The sequence below is a fragment of the Acanthopagrus latus genome, chromosome 23 (genome assembly GCF_904848185.1).
Source record: "Acanthopagrus latus isolate v.2019 chromosome 23, fAcaLat1.1, whole genome shotgun sequence".
Taxonomy (NCBI): domain Eukaryota; kingdom Metazoa; phylum Chordata; class Actinopteri; order Spariformes; family Sparidae; genus Acanthopagrus; species Acanthopagrus latus.
In genome coordinates, this window is record NC_051061.1 from 11080399 (window position 1) to 11098760 (window position 18362).

At 38.9% G+C, this 18362-nt stretch overlaps 2 protein-coding genes across 5 annotated transcripts; both read right to left on the reverse strand.

Annotated features, from left to right (window-relative positions):
• Positions 1–1358: 1358 nt before the first annotated feature.
• On the reverse strand, positions 1359–6254 carry LOC119014160 (interferon-induced protein 44-like). 3 transcript variants are annotated; one of them, XM_037089110.1, is made up of 8 exons: positions 6080–6231; positions 5505–5516; positions 4563–4596; positions 4187–4385; positions 3350–3499; positions 2531–2702; positions 2308–2408; positions 1359–1985 (listed from the first exon to the last, which is right to left on the reverse strand). In XM_037089110.1, exons 1-8 carry the CDS (start codon positions 6198–6200, stop codon positions 1824–1826), a joined length of 951 nt encoding a protein of 316 aa, XP_036945005.1. In that variant the 5' UTR covers positions 6201–6231; the 3' UTR covers positions 1359–1823. The 3 variants fall into 3 exon arrangements, with proteins under 3 accessions (XP_036945005.1, XP_036945006.1, XP_036945007.1); XM_037089111.1 differs by lacking the exon at positions 4563–4596 and having other exon boundaries at positions 6080–6254; XM_037089112.1 differs by lacking the exons at positions 4563–4596; positions 5505–5516 and having other exon boundaries at positions 6080–6253.
• Positions 6255–9159: 2905 nt separating this feature from the next.
• Positions 9160–16497, reverse strand: LOC119014434 (cell death-inducing p53-target protein 1 homolog). Of its 2 annotated transcripts, none has more exons than XM_037089606.1 (5): positions 16278–16497; positions 12941–13097; positions 12534–12575; positions 10313–10457; positions 9160–9659 (listed from the first exon to the last, which is right to left on the reverse strand). In XM_037089606.1, the coding sequence occupies exons 2-5, from the start codon at positions 13080–13082 to the stop codon at positions 9554–9556; spliced, it is 435 nt and encodes a 144-aa protein (XP_036945501.1). In that variant the 5' UTR covers positions 13083–13097; positions 16278–16497; the 3' UTR covers positions 9160–9553. The 2 variants fall into 2 exon arrangements, with proteins under 2 accessions (XP_036945501.1, XP_036945500.1); XM_037089605.1 differs by having other exon boundaries at positions 16282–16495.
• Between the last annotated feature and the right edge of the window lie 1865 nt (positions 16498–18362).

Here is an 18362-nt window from a genome sequence, read left to right on the forward strand (position 1 = left end):
TGACTCTGGGTAGGTGTTTGGGCATTTTATCCCTCTACACTGAAACTGCATGAACATCTACATACTTAATTGTCTTGTGCTGGTTCCCTCTGAATATAGTCCTGGACTTTCAGGAGTATCAGAGCTCAGGGTGCTGTTGGATCTGTTTGACTGGAGGGACTCACCAATTCTTGCAACATGCATATATTCTCTTATAATCAGGAATGCATGATACAGTTGTCCCAATCATTTAATGAAAGCAATGTGAATTATCTAATGGAACACCTCTGTATCAATAACTAGGTCAACTGTAAGTGTAATTATATAATCATGCAATCAATTACAAACTATGTATGAACTCATGTGTCTTCCTATTGCCTGAAATTTTAGTTTACACTTATTTAGTTTTTGGGGGTTTTTTTTGTTTTGTTTTGTTTTTTTTTAAAGACTAGAATTGTTCAGTGAGTTTGTATTTATCTATACTTATGTCTTTAATTTAAATTTATCTGTCTGGGCCATAACGAATTATCTTAGATTCTATCCAGCTGCTTGGAAGCAACTTCTGTCTCCTCCCTCATTACTCAGTATCCATCATATGTGCAAGTCAAATTGTCAAGGTGGGGCTCTGGTATAATAAATAACACTGGAGAGATTACATGATTAAACTGTCCCACAGCAGCAGTGCTTATTTGTGCGAACATGTAGAGATAAGTTTCCCTTTCTGTTCAGCTCCACGTCTTTTGTCAGAAATAGCGCAGACTCATTTATAGGCCATTGGAGGATGAATCCACCAGACTCTGATAATCCTCTCACTTGTATTCTAATGATATAAGGTTGTTGTCATCTGCTGTTTTGACTATTGAGTCATTCACTCACTTAATCAATCTAGATTTATTTTCCCCTTATATGTAGATGATGACCATAATACCAATGTGGTGGATGTGTGAAGAGCCTGGAGAGCACAAAACATGTTCCAAGTGAACAATTTAGTGTAAATCTAATCTGACCAACTTTGTATGAAAATAAGGCCAACCATATAATAAAGAGGAGGAAAACAAAAATCATATTGTCTTATAAGACAATATGATTTTTGTTTTCCTCCTCTGAACACCTCCTCTGACAACTGAACACTTGGCAGATGAAGCACAGTTTAGCAACACAGAAAAAGAAAGGTTCAGAACAGCTAGTTCTGTAAATCAGGCACCAAAAACTGCATTAGTATAAAATCTCCCAAACTACAAGTAAAGTAGAGAAATCCTCATTTTTGTGTTGTATATCATGGTATTATATAATGCTTTAACAGGTGGTTATGTGTACACAAGCAAACAGTCTACACAGAGAACGACTTCAGAACAAAAGCACATTAATTATTTCTCCAGATTATTTTATTGGATAAATGAAGTTTATATCATCAATGCTTTTAGTGTTACAAGTGCATTACTTGAGTTATAAGCGTTAGTGAACAATTATAAACATAATGTGGAGGTTTGGTTTGTATTTTATTTGCATATAATACCAGGTTGAAGCATCTACCTGCAATCAAACTGTCATATTGTGAAAGGTAGGATGACTCGAGTTGATAATACTGATTAACATAGTCTAGAAATCTGTGGTATTATTTCATAGCTGCATGGTTGTACACTCTCTACATGTTGTGGTGTAATGACTACAATAATTTATTTTAACATTTTATGTTGTTCATTGAATCATGCATGCGATCCTGCTCCTTGGTCGGAGGCCTCCTTTCTGCACATCCAGCTTTTCTACAGCGAAGTCATGCAGTATTGATGTTCTTTATATCAATTTAACTACTTTTTCTGCCTATTAGCCAGCAGTTTGTAGGTCTACAAGTCATTGAGGAAGTCTTCTCCATAGGTGATCATCTGTCTCAGTGCACACAATATCAGCGCATCAGTGCCATCCTGTGTGTTGATTTCGGACACATAGTTCTTCACAAGAAAGATGCAGTTCTCCTGATGTCCCAGGGACTGACCCAACAAGTCGACCTGAGTGTTAACAGTATTTCAGTTGATCAGCAGTTGAAAAATCGAACAATTCTTTAAAATATCACCAACATAAACCAGTCGCACTTTATTTTACAGTACATTAATAAGACGTAACAGGCTGTACTTTGTATCAAATTAGACAACTAGAAATAATCTCAATTAGACAGTAAACAAGAAAAGTTATACTGTAATTAGACACCATGTAGCCTACCCAAATTATGCTGTAGTCAGAAACCACATATAGTTGTCTAATTTGATACAAAGTACGGCCTGTTACATCTTACTAATATACTGTAAAATAAAGTGCGACCCAGAAACCTACCTGTTTCTTCAGGTACTTGCTCTTATAGACATTGTTGCTGTTGTTTTTCACCTTAGCACAGGCTTCATCAACTTTGGTGAGAATAGCCACTTGGGGAATCCCTGCAGATACAGAAACCTGATCAGTATTTCAAACGTTTGTTTTACTGGTATTTTGTCTCATAAAACCCAAGATGTCATCATGTCTCCACACAGAGTAAAACAATTGTGATGTCTAGTCTTACCCATATCACTGGCTGCTAGTCTGACTTCTCTCATCTTCTTCCACACTTCGTCGCTTAGCAAAGATACTGAGTCAGCAGGAATGACAGAAACCAGGACATGAACTCTGTCATCCAGAGTGGGAGATGGGTTGTAAAATGGATTATCCTCCATCATGTGGTGTCCAGGATTGAACTATAGGAAACAATAAAATGGTAAATGGTCATCTGCATTTTTATCGCACTTTTCAAGGCTACCGACTGCTCAAAGCGCTTTAAAATACTTGCCACAGTTAACCATTCACACACACATTCATGCACTGATGGTGCCATGCTGGTTGGAGTTCTGTATCTTGCTCAAGGACACTTTCAAATGTAGCTGGGGGGAGCCAAGATTCTAACCAACAACCTTCTGATTACTAGACGACCTGCTCTACCTCCTGAGTTACAGCCGCCCTTAAATGCAGTCAGTTTTATGCATTTTTCAGTGAAAACATTTTGATGAGTGGATGAGTGGGACCTTGTTGGTTTAATGCAAACAAAAGTTTAAGCTGGTGACATGATACACATTCTTACCAATGTTTTCACTCTATTTCACTGATCTGCAGGTTCAGTGGTTATGCACCGAAAAAGCAGGAATGACAAAGACAGCTTTCTGCAGGACTGAACAACGATGTAAGAAACTGCAGTAGTCAAACTTTTAAGAAAAATTGAATGTTGCATCTCAAAAATACACACAATGCACTTTGATGAGTAAGACTGAATGTAGATATAATGTTTGTTTGCTAACAACAAAACTCCACAGGGCCGCTTTAAACAATGTCAGAGTTCAGAGGATTGTACCTTGTAACCGTCTCTCACATGTCCCCTCAGAGCCAGTTTGATGTCTTCCACATGAACTCCATTGCTGGCGTTCTGCTCCAAGCCCATGATGTCATTAAAAACGAAAGAGTAAAATGCATCTGGACTGTTGGAGATTTTGTACGTATTGTACTGTGAAGTAGAAGGATTAATTACTTGCATCAGTTTACAGAATCAAAGATAAATATGAAGTTATCAAAGCAACACAAATAAAGGCATTTCTTATACTACACATTTGACTATACACTTTGAGAAATGTTTGACGCTCACTTGTTATCCTCACACTAAAAACCACAAAACACACGACTAATTAAAGGAATTGTTTTGAAGAATGCACTTATTTGCAAGAATGAAATAAGTGAAGTAAATTAGACCTGCTGACTAAACTAGATGTCTTCATCCTTAGAGGGAATCTCACAGGATGTCAGTGGGTGAGAGATAAGACACATTACTGTATCTGAAAGAGCCCACGAGCATTTCTTCAGCAATAAATTACAGAAAATATCCTTGTGTTGTGAATTTCATTATTTCATGTTTCATTTTGTTTGTACATATCATGTTTACTATTAGTTCTGTGTGTGAAGCATATCTCTAATATTAATTAGAGATATGCTCATCAACCAAGAGGTCCGCAGATTAACTGACATAATAGCACATAAATTGTCTTGTAGCTCGCAATTGGATTAATGAACTGCAATTATAATAAGAAATGCATTAATATGGTCAGCAGTCCCATGTTACCATGTTTCAAAAGGTATCAAACTGCATGAAGTTCTTAATGAATTGCTCAGAATCATCACAATCAATAGTTGTTCATACTTTGGTGGTAAAGCTGGTCCCAGAGGTTGCATCTGTTGGAGCTTGAATGGAAATGCTGCCTTGTAAAACACTTTTAACAGAGTTGATGAAGCTGGACTTGCCGGCACCAATGGGTCCATGAAGCAGAATTCTGAGGCGACTGGCTTCATTATTTTTAGGTTTGTATCGTTTAATCAAATCAAGAATTTCCTTGTTGGTCCTGTATATTGAAAAAAAAAACATATTAGAATACACTACTGTATTCATTTGACTACTGAATGCATAACAGGCACATTGTGATCACACACTGACCAGCCAAAACAAGACCAAATGTGTTTAGTAGCCAAACCACATCCACACAGCACAGTGGCAACATAAATACTGCATGTTTACTCACTCTGGCCAATCCCTCCATGGCTTACTAAATAGTGCTGACGAGCAAATGAACTATAGTCAGACAACATTTGAACATTTCCAACATCATGCATTATTCTTTGAAGATAAAGTGACGTGCAGTCAGGGGAGGAAGATTTTTTTTAAAAAAAAAACTTATTGTGGTTTACTTTTAGTGCTTATGTTATCTATATTACCTATACTATATAGATAGATATTTTTATTAACGTGTTATATTTATTATATACATATGTCTATGTATGTCTATGTCTATTATATTTTGTTTTTTTATATTTATATGGGTGTAATTTGGTGTCTTTTCTATCCTGATCCTCTATATGTGTGCAACAGTGCTGTGTGTGACATGGACCTTCAATAATAATCGGCTATAAATGCGCAGAGAAAATGCACAGCGTGAGGCAGAGGGTACCGTGCCGCACTGAGCTCCATACGCACAGCGCACGTCGCTGCGTGCTCTTCTTCTACGCGAGACGCGGGATGCTGGGCGGATGTTACGGCGTTCACTGTGGTGTTCACTACGAAAAGCGGTAGGGCATCTGAAGCTGGCTCGCAACCCGAATTTTAGCTTGCAACTAAATGCAAAAAATCGGCCGAGAGACGGCTCGTATCTCGAAAAATTCGTTAGCCGGGACACTCCTAAGTCAGTGTACCACCGTATACGCTTCTAGTTTGGGTTTATATTTTTTTACATCCGACTCCAGTCACCAGTCACGAACCTCACTGCACGTCACTGTAATAATAATAATAATAATAATAATAATAATAATAATAATAATAATAATAATAATAATAATAATAATAATGTTGATGATGATAATGAAATACTACTACTATGAAGAAGGAGAAGAAGAAGAACAAGAAGAACAAGAAGAATGGGAGAATGATTATGATAATGGAAATGAAAGTGTCAGAGATGTGGTCTTACCTCCTCCCATAGCTAGAAAGTGAGACAGAAACAGGGATCACAAGAGAAATGTGAAGTGATTCAAAGGAGAGAAAAGAAGAAAAATGATTCAGCTGCCTAAATCTGTATTCATTTTTCTGATTATTTAAGTCTTTGCTTTCATGAAATTTCAGATGTTATTGTCTTGCCATCTAGACCTCAGAGTCATTTCTACAATCAGAAACAAAATAAATTTTTTATGAAATCATCCTGATGTTGTCTATATGAAATCTTACTTTGAAACTACTACTATGAGTCATTTTAGCTGTCAGGTAAATAGAGTTGACTAAACATATATGTTCCATTTCAAATTAACTATAATTCAGCATAAGATTATTATATAATAATTCTACATATCTTCAGTTCTTGAGTAAACATACAGGTGTTGCATGCAGGACATTAAACATGTCTTTCATAAAGTCTGTTTTTATAAAAATCATAAAGAGACAGACATCAAATCAGTCATAAAATATAAAATCAGTGAAACATCGGCTTCACAGTCACAGGAGTATATTCTACTATTATATTTGTGAAGAGACAAAAGAAGAAGTGCTCACCTTGTCTTATGTGGCTCCTGCTTCCTACAGAGTGATATTGCAGGTTGAGAGGATGAAAATGTATCTGAAAATGTTCTGCTTTCAGTTTCTGTGGTCTCAGTTTCAGTATAGAGCCAATCATGTGACTTACAAGAAACCCACACCATTGTTGACCAGAGGTTATTTTTACTCAATGACAGCACCAGTTACTAGTTTAAACTAGTAACTTGTAACTTTATCTGTGAGGTAAATGCAGTAGAGTAGAAAGTACAATATTTCACTTTACAGTGGGGTAGAGTAAATGTATAAACAGCATAAAATTGAATATTGTATCTATGTAAATTCAGTACTCGAGTAAATGTACTCAGTAACTTTAATCACTTTACTCGGATACCAAATGTTGACATAACTTGTGCTCAATATTTTAAGTTGGATAAATATTGTGAAATATTTATCATATCATGAACACCATGAAGGGAGAGACATTGAGTACAACTTAATAGATAAAATGAGTGAAACATTACATAAAATAAGACAAGAGCAACTTGGCTCACAATCACAGTAGTACAGTATATTTGATAAGATGACATAACAGGAAGTCCCTAGTTTGTCCTGGACAAAGCGAACACTGGAGAGAGAAATGTTTGTTATAGACTCCCTCCTGCCTTCACTTTCTCTTTCAGATTGAGTTTACAACCACGTGTGAGTGAGAAGAAGTCTGCACTCTACTCGACCATGCAGCCCATTTTTACACCTTAAAGACTTACTGGCATGTGTGGGGGCACTAAAATATGTAATTCTCACAGTTCTTTGAGTTCTGTTTGTTTTGAGGGCTCACATGTTGAACATGCCCACTTGAAGATGTGCACCTGCTAGCTGGAGACTGTGATGTGTTAGGCCTGTGCTGCATTATTCATCTGCTTTATTGCAGTAGCTGTATTTCCTGTAGTAGAAGTCCAGCTGCTCTTTTAGCTTAAAAGACTGAGGCTGACTCTGGGAAGGTCTTCGTGGGATTTTATCCCTCTACACTGATATAATGTGAACATCTACACACTTAAATTTTGTCTTGCGCTGGTTCCTTCTGAATATAGTCCTGGACTTAGTCCCTTTGCTAGCACTACAGCAGTTTGTTTCAGGAGTATCAGAGCTCAGGGTGCTGTTGGATCTGTTTGACTGGAGGGACTCACCAATTCTTGCAACATGCATATATTCTCTTATAATCAGAAATGCATGATACAGTTGACCCAATCATTTAATGAAAGCAATGTGAATTATCTAATGTAACACCTCTGTATCAATAACTAGATCATCTTGATAACATGGACAACTGTAAGTGTAATTATATAATCATGCAATCAATTACAAACTATGTATAAACTCTAAATAAAAAGTGCAGTACTAGTTGTGGGTCCTGTATGTGTCTTGCTATTGCCTGAATTTTTAGTTTGCACTTGTTTATTTCTGTTATTCATCTTTTAAAGCCTTACAAAATTACTCAGTTAAGTTGATGTATTTATCTACACTTATGTCTGACTTTCAACTGTGACGCCCAAATTTATCCCTCTGGGCCATAAAGAATTATCTTAAATTCTATCCAACTCCTCGGAAGAAACCTCTCTGTCTCCTCCCTCATTACTTAGTATCCATCCTATGTACAAGTCAAATTCTCATTTTAGTGCTTTGGTATAGTAAATAACACTGGAGAGATTAGTTTCCCTTTCTGTTCAGCTCCACAACGTTTTTTGTCAGAAATAGTGCAGACTCATTTATAGGCCATTGGAGGATGAATCCACCAGACTCTGATAATCCTCTCACTTTTATTCTAATGATATAAGGTTGATGTTATCTGCTGTTATGACTATTGAGTCATTCACTCACTTAAACAGTCTAGATTTATTTTCCCCTGGAGAGCACAAAACATGTTCCAAGTGAACAATTTAGTGTAGATCTAATCCGACCAACTTTGTATGAAAATAAGGCCCACCATATAAAAAAAGAGGAAGAAAACTAAAAATCATATTGCCTTTTTCTACCTATAGATTTATTGTTTTAAGAAACTGTACTGATTGTACTGACCTTGCAAGACAAGCAGAGGCTGCAAACTGAACACTTGGCAGATGAAGCACAGTTTACCACAACCAAGTGGCTGGGATAGTATACATTGGGATTTCGGTACTTCTATTCCATACTGGTTGCAGATGTTCCTGTATACTATCCCAGCCACTTGGTTGTGCCTCTCCATGTACGCTGATCCAGCTAGCATCTTACGCCCTGCTGCTATGTGCTGGACTGTCTCAGGGGCTTCTTTGCACAGTCTGCATCTTGGGTCTGATCTACTCTGGTAGATCCTGGCCTCTATGGCTCTTGTGCTTATGGCCTGTTCTTGTGCTATAAATCATTAAAACATAAATAATTAATATAATTATATAATTAATCCAGGGAATAGTACATTTTTCTAGAAGACGATATCGATATATAAGCTTTAACACATAAGATAATGGCTGATAAATTACTTTATATTACACTTTGCAGGACATATTCTTTTTTTATGCACTGTTATGTCGTGATAACGACTTATTGTCTCGTTATCCCGATATAACAAAGATTGTTTTCTCGTTATAACGAATGAATTTATAATGTGTTCCGTAATATTAAATGAATTAATAAACGTTTAATGGCATTACACATTACATTGCTAAGTTAACGTTAGCCTACATTTACGTTACCTTAGCTGAAGCAGCCAGATAGATGAGAGTTTGTCAGCCTCTCATCTGCTAACCTGTCAAATAAACACACTAACGTAAAGTGTAACTTACTGGTAGGCTACAGCTACAGCCGGCTACAGAAGCCGTTTGTGGCAGCTCTTGTTCGTTGAAATCAAGACGAACACGTTATTAATTCATTCATTATCACGAGAAAACGATCTTTGTTATATCGAGATAACGACATAATAAGTCGTTATCACGAGACAACAGAGCATAAAAAAGAAGAAAAAGCCATGGCCGTTCTCGGCTTCCGTACATATTTGATCTTAAAAAAAACTACAAAGGTGAAATTTGAAAGGTACACTGAGACATGCAAAACACGACACTTGTCCAACATAAGAACCAGGGGATTTTATGTTAATTCATCAAAGCAAAATCTTCAGACAAAGTAGAATGTGTGAAAAACAAAACACTGGCGGACTCAGACAAAGTATCGAAAACAGCAATGTCTTTTTGTCAAGAAAAAAATACATATTAACTGAAATAAAACATTAAACATGATCAAAAAGTTTATTGGTGTGTTTGTTGGTTTACATTCCTTTCATGAATAACAAATGTGTCAATGGTTGCTGAATATAACGCCTCACAGTAATAATGCCTCATGTAAATAAGTGCTTTGTATTATTTGTGATTAGTATCAAAAGGTTGCAGTTTTGTAGAGCAAGTAAGGATATTAAAAGACTACAGATAAGCACGAAGTCATTCCCCCTCAGTCACAGTCAGGAAGGGTTCACAGTCGCTTGTATATGTAGACGACATTGTGGCAGTTCGGACAGCGATGCTCGACGTCTTGACAGGAATCAATGCAGAACGGGATGCAACAGCAAAGAAAACACCTGTAAGAGGAAATAAAGTGAATATTTGGTAGTTAGTAAAACGGAGGATTTGTTTTGTTGTGCTTTTACTCTGTAGTATCAGGTTTACATTTTAAAGGGATATTCCGGTGTAAATGTAATCCATGGTCTAACACACCGTGACACTGTGTAAGACCCCCCTCCTCAGGAGATCAAGTTAGCAGACCGCTAATTGACAGAGTTTTAGCAACCTCAGAAAAAGACTGCACGATAACAATACACTGTAGTATACGCCTCCAACAAGAAACCGCCATCAAAAAGCCACAAATAATGCTCAGAACAGTACCAAATTTCAGCAACAGTACAAATAGAGCCTCAGCACATAGTTCGAGGTATCAGAACTCTGCTAGCTTAGCTGGATTTCGATTGTGAAGCTAAAAACATCTCTTAACTCTCCGGCAACAGCTCCCGGGTTGGGGAATCTCCGACACGACAATTACATATATTGTTATTCTGAGGTTGCTAAAACTCTGTTAATTAGTGGTCTGCTAACTTGATCTCTCGAGAGGGGGTCTTACATAGTTTCACGTTGTTTGACCTTGGATTAAACTTACACTGGAATATCCCTTTAAATTTCACTTTCTCTACCAGAAACTAGACATTCAGAAATTGTCAGACCGAAAAGTTGCTTTTACCCAAAGACAGCGAGTCCGGCACAGATGGCCCAGGCCATCAGGCCCGCTGTGTGCTCCGTCTTGGTGATCACTGTCTGCTGGCAATGGGGACACACAGTTTGTCCCGGGATGTCATGTAATGCAGGTGTTACGACCACGTGAGTCACTGAGGACGAGAAACGCACAACACATGAAGTAAGGGATGTGTCTCCATAGTCTTTTGTTTCCATATTTAGAGTGAGCGCAGTGCCCCACTGCTCACTGCAGTATTTTATAACCGGCAGCTACTCAGACGTTTCTGTCCTTCTGTAAACATTCTGCACTGAGCTGTAGTGGTGGAATGCAAGTAAGTACATTTACTGCAACGTATATATAACTCGATACTGCTATACTTCTCATCTGCTAATCAGATAAATATTGCATAGATTCTGTACTTTAACTTCACTACATTTATATGATAGCTTTAGTTACTAGTTACTAGTCAGATTATGTTTTACATCCTTCCCTTCCAGTGAAAAGAATGTTCTCCAAATGTGGTTATTTTCAAAGACTGAAGTCTCATGTTTTTTAAGCTAAATTAACTATTTAAAAAACAACTGTCTTGGATTATCTGGAAAATTTACAGTGCTGAAAACAGGCTGTTTTTCTGAGCTCATGAATTTTCCACTTTTTTGAGAGGCGTGGTTCTCACAGTACTGTGATGCTACAGGCATCTGATCATCCCACAGAATACGATGCATTGCTGTAATTTAAGCAACCCAGCAGTATAACAAAGTATAGTAAAATGTAACACACACATGAATGCAGCAGTAATGTTAACTTCTATCTACAGCCTGACTTCTTCCACAGTGTGGTATTAGCGTTGGTATTAGTGTAGTGCTGGATCTGAATAATTCCTCCACTGCTGATTTGCCATTGTCAGATTTAAGGGTAAAATGTTCTGACTGCACTGACTTAACAAGACCAGCAGGGGGTGCTATTAGTACAAAAACTGTCATATGGTGAGGAGAAATTCCAACGTTTCTGTGTTTATGTGGTCCCCATCTGGTAAATTAAACTGTTGAGAAATCCAAACAAAAGCACGTTGGAGCACAGGTCAGCTCATATTGTTAAGATTGGCAGGCAGACAGATAAACTGAAATAACCCAAAATTGAACGTAAAAGTGGGAATTACAATACACCCTATATGTGTGAAGCCAGCAGTTCATACAGACTCTCTCAGTGTGATGTACATTTCAGCATACATGTTGAATTCACATGTGAAGAATTATTATACCTGTGATACGAATCGTGTCCCAAACAATGTGTCGGTCCACCACAGGAACAAAGGGGGAACAATAGCTCACTGTCATGCACAGAGGCTACAAATGGACTATTCTTCAGATCTCTTCGATAGGAGACAGAGGAGTGCACCCACTGACTTTGTACAACTGTGCTGCAGCAGTGCTTCTAAATTCACACACTGGCACACAAATACATTAACCATCTGTAAACGTGTATGTATTGTATGAAAATAAAGACAGAGATACACATTTACTAATTCCCACACGGAATAAGGGGTACAGGTAAGAGAAAGAGTACAAAGCCAAAGTAAGGAAATGAGTGAATTAAAATAAAGGTTAATGGAGCCATATGCTCATTTTCAGGTTCATAATTTTAGGTTCCTACAAGAATAGGTTTATTAGATAACAACACATCAGTGTTCTCACACAGCAGCACTGTCTGAATACCCAGTCTGCTCTTAATTGGTCAGCTCACACACGTCTGAGCCAGCACTGCACAACATGTCTCAGGTCAACTCTGTTGTGTTTTCAGCTCCCATTAAGCTTCACTTTTACCATGAATATAGACATAAAATTATACATTATACAATGTTTGCCCTGGTGACGTAGTGTGATGTCAAAAGTAAAAAAATATAAAGGGATTCCATGGGGAGGCTTTTCAGGCACATCCGGAGCAGTGTCTTCTGTGAGTATGTACTTTGAGCTTTTTAATTTTTGAGAAGCTTTATAACATACTGACAAAAAGGGGGATAAGAAAAGTTTGATAATATCTCCATTAAGATATGAAAAAACACTGAGGAGCTCGCTCTGGAAATCTGCGCTGGGTCTCCAGTTGAGTGAAAGAATATCCAGGGTATAAATGTGTGCACAGGTGCACACCAAGGGAATTGGTATGAGAATACATGTATTATTATTGTGTTTTACGATGGCATTGTCTGGGGTCGGGTGCATCGCCTCACCTGTCGTGGCAGGAACAGATATGCCTGGAACCATAGGAGGACCTGGCAGATGAAACAGACACTTTACCAAGAGAGGAGATGACAGTTCATGACAGATTCTTATCATCACCTACCATAACATAAATACCTTTGCAGGAAATACATGCAAATGCAGTGTTGCTGGTACTTTATTTTAAACTTGTGGATTTTAATTCATCATGTGCATGGTTTCTGTTCCTCACACATCTGCACTATACAAAGGATGACTTAAAAAGAAAGGTCCGTTTGCAGATTTTCACTGAGAGATGTAATAATATCATATAAGTGTGCCGCTAGGCCTCAGAGGCACTAACGACTGTCATGGTTACCGTGACTACAATGACAAGTGAAAAATAGAAGTATCATCTTTAACCCATGCAGACACAGACCTCCCTGATATCCAGCAGGCGGAGGTCCTGCAGGGGAGATGCCAGGCGGAGGGTACATCCCTGGCTGAGGAGCACCACCATAGCTCATGGGTGGCCCAGGGTATGGTGGAGCTGCCTCCTGTGGTGGGTATCCTTTTTCCATCTTCAGAAATCGTTTCTGAATGTGAGAAGAGTGTATGATTAATTTTCTAAGACGAGCAGCTGGTTTATCATTTATTAGAATGTTACTGTAAATATAGGAAAGAACTTTTTTTTTCAAGCTTATTTACAATGTATGTTTGACATAATCTTCATAAGTTGGAAGTGTTTTAACTTAAAATATCCCATTTGAAAGCATAAAGGCCCCTTCATTCACTCTGGTGAGCTTTACAGTGTCATTGTGAAGTTATGTTATTAACACTAGTTCTGTTCCGTACATATAAGTTTCATTTCAGTGTAATGTCCTCCTGCCAGAACAAACAGAAAGTGAGCACTTCTGCTATTGCATCACATGGTGACAGCTATGTGTAATAGCAACTGAAAGTATATGCTTTTATTAAATGCCAACCGCAGACAAACACAATTTTGGATACATATCTAAGTTGATGCACAGTTTCATAGGTTTTGATAATAAGAAATGCGATCAGAGAACAAAATGGCTTTATCAAATGTAGATGTAGGCAAATAGTACTTTAGAACAGAACACATTTTCAATGACTAATATCTACAAATTGATATTAGTTTAGATAGTTATAGACTGCTCAGATTTAGTTATTAAACGTATGCACAACAGGAAGTGAAAATTTAAACCTCAAAGCTTTTCTGGTTGAACACACTTCACTTGTTCCATCTACACCCTCTAACCACAGGGTTGCACATCCGCTTTGAAACCATTTGCGAACGTTTGTTAGCTATTGCCACAGACAGAAGCACAATGCTGACAGTGAGTGTCATCCCAAACTCCTCTGTTTGAACATCAAAATGTGTTAGCCAACAGGAAAGCCACCATAATCTCAGAGGACCCTTCTCGCCCCCTCCACCATGGTACCAAGTCCCACTGGCTCGAAGGAGCATCTTCAAGAAACCTTTAATTTGCTCTGCAATTGTCTTAAATGTGTTTTGAATGTGAATCGTGTGTATTGTCAAGCCTTGTCAATGGAAATATTCTGTCACTGTTTAGACAGACAATAAGTATGTCTGTCTGTCTACCTACCTATCTACCTGTCTAGCATAACTTTTTGCTCGTTTCTCCATGCTGCTCCAGCCACGACCGGGCCTGAGCACGTTTAGCTCCTGTTCATCACGTCATAGAGTGGTCGCAGCACAGTGAGGCACAACCCAGAGAACACGACTTCACAGACTTTTTTTGGGCTTATTTGGTGTTGTTTTGGTCATAGTCAGTCCCCTCACGTTCCTGGATTTCTTAATTATGCAGGGCGGCGTAAAACGTATGTTATACTTCATGTCCACGTTGTGCGCCCATGCCTGTGCTCATGCATGAGCAACCGTACCGTGGCGAAGCAGACCTTTTTCAACAATGCCAGGGCCAAGAAGGGGTACGGAGCACTCACTCAGCTAGTCAACCGAACTGGACCTTGGGGGTCAAAGGTGTTGGGCACGGTACACATTGTGTGAGTGAGCCCTAAGACTGTAAGGCTGAGGGGAGCTGCAGATTCAGGTGGTAACTGTCAGTAGATTCATGAGCATGAGCGACGTTTTCTTACACATTGTTATCCTGTACATTTGGTTCCCAACTGTAAAAATATGAAAAGTCAAAGTCATATCAGTAATGCTCTCAAGTAGCTGACACATGTAGCTTCTCAAACGTCATACAGAAGGCAGTCAGGACAGAAGTTCACTGTTGCAAGAGTGCTTTTTTTCTCTCAATCTAAGGTGTGGCCGTGGAAACGTCAATACTTCCATGTCATGCAAATAACTGTATTATTTTATTTGGGTGCGTGATTTTTTAATTTATGGGATTAAAAGTGGATTCATCCTCACTCGTGTTTGTAAACCTGACTGAAGCAGAAACCCGTGGAGAAGACCTCCACTGTTGGGTGTTTCTGTAGACTAATGTAGACTACTGACTGGACCTGAAAGGGAAATACAGTTCATTTCATGAAAAGGGAAGCAAGAGTGGGAACTGGTGTCTCTGGTGAGTGCTGAGATTCGTGAGAGTTGACCTGAATTTAAAGATAGAAACAACATGTGCTCGTTAACATTAGCTTATTGCTAATGTACAGTAAAGGCTGGCTATCTTATCTGGCTCTTTGGAGCAGAAAAACACTGTGTGTGTGTGTGTTAATAATAAACAGAAGTGATCCTACAGTCAAACTTACCTCGCTGGTGGTGAACACACCCTTACCTTGAGTAAACTTGTGGATTTTTGTGGAACTCTTTTGCAAGGTGCTGGGAATGAGGTAATCAATTTCTTTCTGACTGCATCAGATTAAAGTGTAATGCATATTTTCTAAGGCTTTGACACTCCTGTGTTCATCCTTAAGACTCCACCATAAAAGATGGATGACTTTTTACAACTTATCTGACGCAGTTAGTCAGTAGCCTAGCATTAAAGAATAACTATAATAACCATAAAGAACGCTTGACTTCCTGCTGATGCTCCCATTTGCTCATGTAGGTCATACGGAAGCATTAGTATTAAGTTAAGACTGTTTCATGACCAGCTAAAAACTCCTTCTGGTATGTAAAATAGTTACTTTCCGCCACTGGGGAGAATTGCCTGTAACTTTAGTCAAATGTAAAACTGCTGTATTACTTCAGTAGCTACTGGTCCAAGGTGACAGGAAGCAGTGAGCAGCAGCAGCAGTTGACCGTAACAGATATTTGTTTAGTGGGAGAGGCCAAAAGAGCAGCAGTTTGAGGAGTTTTGTTGTAATAATGTAGCACCAGGTATAGCCAGCCAGATCCCTAAGACCTGCAGCAGTGTAGGATTATATAATAGATCATGTCTGTTGTCTGTTGCCCAGAGTAAATAGACTCCTGAAAGTCTCTGCAAGCCTCCCTGTGTCCATCCATCCTACAGTAAATCAATTAGAGAAGCATTACCCACAAACAGATGAGGCAATTTAATCCACCACAGCATTGTGCCTGTGCCTCACCCTGTTTTGTACGGACAATGTGGCTCACAACACCATGGCTACATTTGAATACACATTTCTGACAGAAATACCTTATATATGCTCTATAGAGTGGTGGAGCCAAACAAACAAAAAAAGACGAAAAAAAAGAAGAAGCTTGATAAGGTATATCAACATTCACATCCTTCACTAACACATGACTGAACACAACAGCGACAGTGGTTCACTGTATGACTACAGATGTGAAATGTTAGACTTACTCACTTGTGAATTTCCATCCAAAGTGAGGGGGGTAAGACACCCTCCTTCCTGGAGCTTCTTAGTCCGGAGCAAGACTGGAGGAACAACAGCGAGACCGACTGAGTACAGACAGATGTAGGCTAATGAGTGTAGGGGGCAAAAGTCTCAACTATAAAACAGCTGCTTTACAGGAACGATTATCATGTACTTCCCCTGGGGCAACGCAGCAGAGAGTCTGCAATTCCTTCTTACTCTGTAATGCCCCTCCTCCCGTTTCTCCTCCCCTTCTTTTTTCTTATAACTGGGTGTGTCTTGTGAAATAAACAGGATTCTATTGCTCTCAGAAGTTCAAATAATGACCAGTATGGAAATAAGACTCGCTAATACAGAGCTCAACAAAAAGAGAGGGGGCGAGCAGTGTGTGCCGGCTCAGAACAAAGTGTTCTTTGTCTGACTGACATAAAGTGACTTGTCATTTTCAGTTTTTCACTCAGCTATCCTGGGAATAGTCCCCTCTAATATTTTCTACAAGGCTGGACATAATTTGAATGTGTGGCAGTAAAAAGCTAATGTCAGGCTGTAAACGGACAACATCACGATCACATGACTTGAATGTCACCACCACTAAGCATCTTCCTGCACAATTACTATACTGGTTTTCTACAAACTGATCAGTGTAAAAGTTGTAAAGTCGGCGTAAGAATAGTTAGTCACTAAAAACGAATCTTGAGAGCGTTTAGATGAATAAAGAGTTCAGTTTTCATTTCCTTTCATTGTTTTTATGTTTTCAACATCTAGTATCTCACCTATCTATTCTAATAATAATCTATATCTATTCCTGTGAAACAACCCCACCTCCTGGTTTCCTGTATCAGCCAACCCCCTGGTTCTCTCAGGCTTACTTAATGAGAACCATGTTGTCATGTGTGTCCTTGTTTTTTTTCTAGTTGTTTTCTTCCTAATAGTTTCCCCTCCTCCTTTTTCATCACTTGCTCCTTCCCTGTATGTGTGTGTGTGTGTGTGTGTGTGTGTGTGTGTGTGTGTGTGTGTGTGTGTGTGTGTGTACTGGCTCCTGCTGCAGCAGAAGGTGAGGTTCATGCAGGGCGGCATGCAAGCTAGGACAAAAAGCTGGAAAATAAAAAGAAGAGGAAGTTGCACTATTGTCCAAGTGTTGGAAGTAACATACATGATTCAACAGGTAACGGTCACAGATGACAGCACAAGCATGGAAGTGACACGCCTCATTAGCTGTTGTCTCAGTTCCTACAGTTAGAGAGACACCAGCGCGGGCCTCTTATATCACGCAGCTGTGATGAATTGATGACTGGTGTCTGATCTTATTGATCAATTCTCTATAGCACGTCTCTTAATCCATCTGTAGGATGATTCCACTTGATAACCCACTCTGTTTCCAGTACGTTACATCAATACATGTCCGTCACTGATTCAAACTTTAACACAGCATTAAATAAAAGTGTAGACACCTATTTTTGTTAAAAGTCCAACGCTTGTCAAAAAGTCACACCCTCATATAATTATAACCTTGTAAAAACTGCATGGCTACTCTTTGAGAAGTGTCGACCATCTAGCAGAGAGTATTCTCAGATAGCTAGTAACCAGCCATGGGACAGAAGCAATGCCAAGTTAGTCTGATAAGCCTAAGGTGGACTTTTGCTGGGATGTGCACAAGGTCAACTCCTTTGACCCATAACAGCTGACAAAGGTGTATAATGCCCCACCTTAAGCTATCAAAATGGTGAATCACCCTGACACTGTGCTAACGTCAATGTTCACCTTCAGGTTTACAACTGGCAGGCGATTGGGCATTGCTGACGTTTGTGAGACTGGAAAACTAGTTTAATTCTGCTGTCAATAATTGCTGCTCCAACCTGTCTGACCTTTACGCTGCTAATTGCATGTGCTGTGTTGCTGCGTGTTTGACACACACACACACACACTGTCAGGAGACTCTCTGCATGCTCCAACTGAGTTTCCCCTGTGAAGGGAAGAAGCAAACTAAAGGGAGGACTTAAAGGATTTTTTTTTTTTTTTTTTTTTTTTTTTTTTACCGATTTTAGCCTGGTCCATAGCCAAGTGTGTCAGTT